Source organism: Centruroides vittatus, unplaced genomic scaffold (genome assembly GCF_030686945.1).
Source record: "Centruroides vittatus isolate TY-2023 unplaced genomic scaffold, ASM3068694v2 contig_357, whole genome shotgun sequence".
Taxonomy (NCBI): Eukaryota; Metazoa; Arthropoda; class Arachnida; order Scorpiones; family Buthidae; genus Centruroides; species Centruroides vittatus.
The window spans coordinates 1,520,338-1,526,433 of NW_027122180.1; the positions used below are offsets into that span (position 1 = coordinate 1,520,338).

At 26.9% G+C, this 6,096-nt stretch overlaps 1 protein-coding gene across 1 annotated transcript; it reads left to right on the forward strand.

Annotated features, from left to right (window-relative positions):
- The first annotated feature begins 1,075 nt into the window (after nt 1–1,075).
- LOC136974836 (toll-like receptor 2) lies at nt 1,076–6,096 on the forward strand. Its single transcript, XM_067269794.1, is given in 3 exon segments — nt 1,076–1,151; nt 3,081–4,727; nt 4,730–6,096. Coding segments are annotated over 2 exon segments (2,445 nt in total). The 5' UTR covers nt 1,076–1,151; nt 3,081–3,119; the 3' UTR covers nt 5,567–6,096.

The window sequence follows — 6,096 nt, forward strand, 5'->3', positions numbered from 1 at the left end:
ATATACTTCTTAATTCAATGTATAATTAATATTTCTGAAAAATTTGCTCATGGTCATTGATGGAGAGGAGAATCTGTAACGCACGCGACGATCTCAAGATATCCTCATTGAATGTTTAAGAAATAGGCTTTTATAAATTAAAAAAATATATATATATTTGATAATTTCAATATTTTGCATGTGTAGTTTGAAAACGGGGTCTTAAAACTAGCTTAAAAAGTTTTAAAAGACACTAATTACGAACCTCAGATAGAAAAATTCTCAACAAATAAAGGAAAGATTTCTCATTACACAAAACATTTGTTTCCTTTATAATTACATTATTATTATTATTTTCTTTTCATTTATATACAGTTAATTTTATTGTTTTTTTTTAATTACTCAAATTAAATATTTGACCCACGATTTAGAGTCAATAAATTTCGAATTCAATTTTAACCCACTTTCGGCCAAAATGGGGCCAAAATTGCTGTTCTATAGCATTAGTAACATTACTATAAATGATATAATGAGAATTTACGATCGATATTAAATAATATATTAGAAAACAAAAGCGTGTAAAATTTACCCTAAATATTATTTATACATTCGTTAATATTGAATTGAATTAATTATTAAATCTTATGAGTATTTTATAAGATAGAGCATTGAATTAATTATTGTATTTTCATAAAGAGAGAAATTCCTGTAATTAAATAATAAAATATCATATTATTAATTTATTATTAATCCAGTTTCAACAACAAATAATTAATAATTGCCGAATACTTTTTAAGTTTCTTTATTTAATATGAATTTTATATTTTATTTCTAAAATTATCATAACCTGTTCATTTAATAAATCTTGTGTTGCAAATAGCTGGAACTTTTATAAGCAACAATGATATCCAAATTTTGTAATAATTTACAATATTTTGTAGATAAAACTGAAAATCACTCAAATGCAAATATTATTGTTTATGATTACGTGAAATAATTGTGATAATTTAAATATGGAAAATAATAATCTTAGAAATAGTTATATAACTAGCGACCGCCCTTGACATACGACGAACATCAGGTTTTTCGGTAAATCCCCAAACCGATCGTCGAAATGTTATGAAAACAGCATAGTTACTAACTGCAATATTATTGGTATTCACCATTCTTAAGTAAGTAGATTATTTTCTTTTACATACGTCGAAATTTATTATTCAAAATTTTTTCTATGATAAAACTTATTTAGTTATTGTTGTAAATGAATTTATTTAATATTAATTTTACGGTTTTACAGTACTAAAATTAGACGGCCGGATGGCCGAGGCGGTTAAGGCATCAGTCTACCGCTCTAGGGGACCCGCGATCGAGCAAACCCAGGTACTATACGTTTTGTGGGCCGTTCTGGATACGTCGAGCCCCGTACCTTATTGTAAGTCAGATCGAACCCACGATGAGTATGGAAAAAATACCCTCTTAGTTCCCGCAGGGTAGAAAGAACTTTTAAAATGTACTAAAATTAAAGGAAATATAGAATTTCAGTTTCTCAAACATTTCGCCCCATTAAATTACGTCTATTCTTTTGAATTACTCACCTTTAATAGGCGTACGGTACATTATTTGCGGTTAAAAATTATTAATATTTTTTATTCTCTTCACTCATTTGCTATTTTTAGCTATATTTCTATATCTTATTTCCGATCCAAATCATTTTTCGTTATAATTGCCATTATTTTGGCATTTTCCTCTTAATTATCTGAATTTGGACTGTCCTATAAGGAAAATTTTAAAACAAAATTTAATTAAGACAGGTAAAATTTTTAAAACACTTCTATTCATAATATTACATCATCTATAATTATTATTTTACAAATTATAAGGGTTCAATTTTCTGATTTTATTTTAAAAAATTTAAATGTTGAGTAAATATGATACTATATAATAATGCATAACTATTTTACCACAGTATAATATACATTTATTTACTATTGATTGTTAATTTACGCTAACTGTAGAATCGACACTACATACACTGTACTGTACGGTACATGAAACGCATGAATGTGTAATTGTATCAAATAACACGTGACTTAATAACTAAGAATGTATCTTGCTAATTTTGAGTAATTACTAAGAATTATAGTTTAATTTTTCATTGTAAATAATATTTTTTAAAAAAACGAATGAAATTTTTTAAACATGTTTTAATTTTAAAAATCACGTGATTTCCGGTCAAGACCTAAAGCTAGTATATAGGATCCTCCGACCTCTACGCTTTCTGTGCCTGGTCTCGATTTTCATCTAACTCCGTTTTTGAGATTAACGAAGGATAAAACGTACGGACGATAGTGGGAATGATCTTCAATCTGAAAATTGTAGCCCAATCAAATATTCGCAGAGAAATTATAGGTTTATATAACATGTAATAAAAGTTACATACAGTAAAACCTGTCCGAAGCGGAACCTTAATTAATAAAACGGAAACTTGCATAAAACAAGGAAGGCACCGATTTTTTGCTAAAAAAAAAAACCTGTTCAAAATGGAAACCTGCTAAATCGGAAAAACTATTCGGTACCGAGAGTCCGGTTTACACAGGTTTCACTGTATTAACAACGAATCAAATTTTTTAAAGAAATTGTAAATTTTTAATAAGTTTAATCTTTGAAGCCTATATATAAAATTTTATTTTCCAATTTAACGGATAATTGTATTCAAGTATTTTTTACACTATAGATAATTTACAGATATAAAAAGTAGTCTTTCAAATATTAGCGGATTACCTCTTTCCGAGAATAATTATCAATGAATGTAACAGATTTATCGAAGGATAAATAATAGTTTCTAAGATGATTTCAAACAATGACAATTCTATTTCTCTTAATTTCACTCCGCTTGACGATGTTTGTCTAATTGTAATTTTCCTCGAAATTGACCTTCATGAAGCCAATAAAATATTACCTGTTCTAAGAAATACATAAATTGTCTGATGCATTATATTTAGATTTAAAAATCATTTAATCATTTTTTATTATCTTATTATTTCACTTATTAAATTATATACACACAAATTTGCAGTTTTATTTGAATTTTTTTTCCTTTTCAGATTTATCAATGGAATTGAATCTTTATCAAATATTTTACCATGGTATTCAACCTGTGGTTGACCTTCATTTTATTTGTTTTAGAAATTAGACAGAGTTACCAAATCGGAAAATTTCTAGGACCTGTGAACTATCTTAAATCACATTCCGATATTGGCAAACCATTTATTAAGAGATTTGTGAACGGTTGTGAAATTAAAGTTTCTTCCAGAAAAAATGTCTGCTCTGGACAATTATGTACTAAATTTCCAAGTGAATATATTAAGTTAAACATTACATGGTTGGCTGTAGAAGAAACTGGGATTGGAAAATTGGATCCTTTTAGTTTCGAAAATTTTACTTCGTTAAAAGAATTATTTATTGTGAAAAATCAAATAAGAATTCTAGAAAATTATACATTTTATAATTTGAATAATCTTGAATATTTAAACCTGGGTGGAAATCTAATACAAACGATTGAAAAATATGCTTTTGAAGGTTTAAAAAATCTGGAAAATCTTATTTTAATTAAAAATGAATTAACGACTATCACGCTCTTAGCAGAAGCATTAGTACCAACATTGTCTTCTTTGCAGGTCTTAAATATCGGACCTAATCAATTCGCAGAAATTAAAAAAGATGATTTCAATTTACTCGGACATAATGAAATAAAAGAATTAGATTTGATGTTTTGTGGAATAAATTATATCCATCCTCAAGCATTTAATATTTTCAAAAATCTCGAATATTTATCATTAAGAATGAATGAAAGACTTTCTTCAAAAATGCTTTGTGATTTATTTTCCAACATGAGGGATATTGTTCCATTAGAAAGATTGGATTTAAGTGGAATTTCAGACTTAAATAAAGACAAAAATTTCTTTATTCTATTAAATAAACTGCGATTAAAAACTTTATATATGAACGCTGTCGAAATAACCGATATCAAAGATGAAATGTTTCCAAATATGGATTACTTAGAAGAACTTCATATGGACAAAGCACGTGTTAGAAAAATAGGAGATTATGCATTTAATCCTTTGAAAGCATTAAAGTCTCTATTTTTAGGCAGAAATGTTTTAAGCGAAATAACGAAAGGACTATTATTGCCTCATTTAGAAAATTTAGATTTGAGCGGCTTTCCTATGAGCAGCTTGATGTTAGAAATTAAAGATAATATATTTATGAATATGAGCAGTCTGAAAAGTCTTGATTTATCATATAAAATTATATCCATTTATAGAAACACATTTGCAGGATTAATTAAACTAGAAAAACTGAAACTTGAAAACTGTAAAATGCAATTCATCGAGCTTGGCTCTTTTACACATCTGAAATCGTTAAAAATGCTAGACATGAAAAACAACCAATTGTTTCAAACAAATTCGTATAGCGTTCAAATGTTTCATGGTCTTGTTTCATTAGAAACACTTATACTAAATGAAAATAAGTTAAAGTCTATTGATGATAGTTTATTTAACAAGCTGTTTAATTTAAAATATTTAGACTTGAGTTACAATTTGATCAAAAACATAAAGCCAGAAAATTTTTTCAATCTAAGTAATTTACAAACACTTTATCTGAGAGGGAATATTCTTGTTGAATGGAAAAAGAAAACGTTTTCTAGAAATAAAAATATGATTTTATGGATATATCTAAAAATAAAATAAAAACTGTAACGTCATCAATGCTGAATGATATTAAGTATTTAAAACAAGTTAATATGTCAGATAATCCATTCGTATGTAACTGTGAACTGTTGATTTATTTGAATTGGGCCAATGACACTAATACTACAATTATAAACTATTCTGTAGAGGAAGATGCTTACATATGTCATGTACCAATTGAATTTTCGAACAGGAAAGTAATTTCTATGCATAAAACACTTTTGTATAATTGTAAGACGAAAATCAAACCAGCGCTTCTTGGACTTTTAGCTATTTTACTCTTTTTGCTTCTTACTGTGGTTTTTGCTGGTTACGTTTATCGAAGAAAACTTAAGAATAGACCTTTAAATTTAATAGATTCCGATAAAGAATTTATTTATGATGCTTTTATTTCGTACAGTACCAATGATTCAGACTGGGTCTTCAATATTTTCCTTCCTCATTTAGAGAATAGAACAAACGATCTAAAATTATGCGTTTATGATCGAGATTTTGTCGCAGGTAAAGGAATCAGTGAGTGTATTTTGGACAGTATTAAGTGCAGCAGAAAAACTATATTGATTATCTCCAACCATTTTCTACAAAGTCGTTGGTGTAAATTCGAAAGTGACTTAGCTCATCATATTCTTGTAGACGAAGAAAGAGAAGGATTATTGCTCATTAAATTAGAAGAATTAGATAAAAAATTCATTACTCCACATATGAACTATTTATTAAAAGTTAAAATCCATTTGAGTTGGAATGAAAATTTGAACGAACAAGAAATATTTTGGAAGAGACTGAACGATGCATTGGTAAGACCGCGTTCAAAGAAAAAACATAGAAGTGCTATTATTTAATCTATTACTCATAAAGATTTTTAAAGCAATCTTTCGAAAATAAGGTATTGTCATAATTTTATTATATAAAGTTATATAATTATAATGTAATTAGTATAATTTTTAGTATTGTACGAATACAAAATCATTAACATAAAATCTATATCTATTAATATTTCAAAGGAAATAGCAATTATGACGTATAAGGAATACATAGGCTAAATATACCGATTGATCGCCATTACAAAATAATGCGCTAAATTTTTGAGTAAAACAGTAGTAATTTTTTCTTACAGATAGAGGTAGATAATTTATAAAACTAAATTTAGCACAACAATCTAACAGTTATAAAATTACAGGATTTTTCATGATTTATAACAATAAAATGCATGGAGTTAAAAACTAAAAGAAAATGTCAGTAAAGTAAAAATATTATTTGTACTGAATTGCCTTTTGTTCTCGTTGTAGTGGTTATGAGTAAGCATAAAATTATATATATATATATAAATTTACATAACATGGAAAATTATATTGTGATATAGAAAAATACT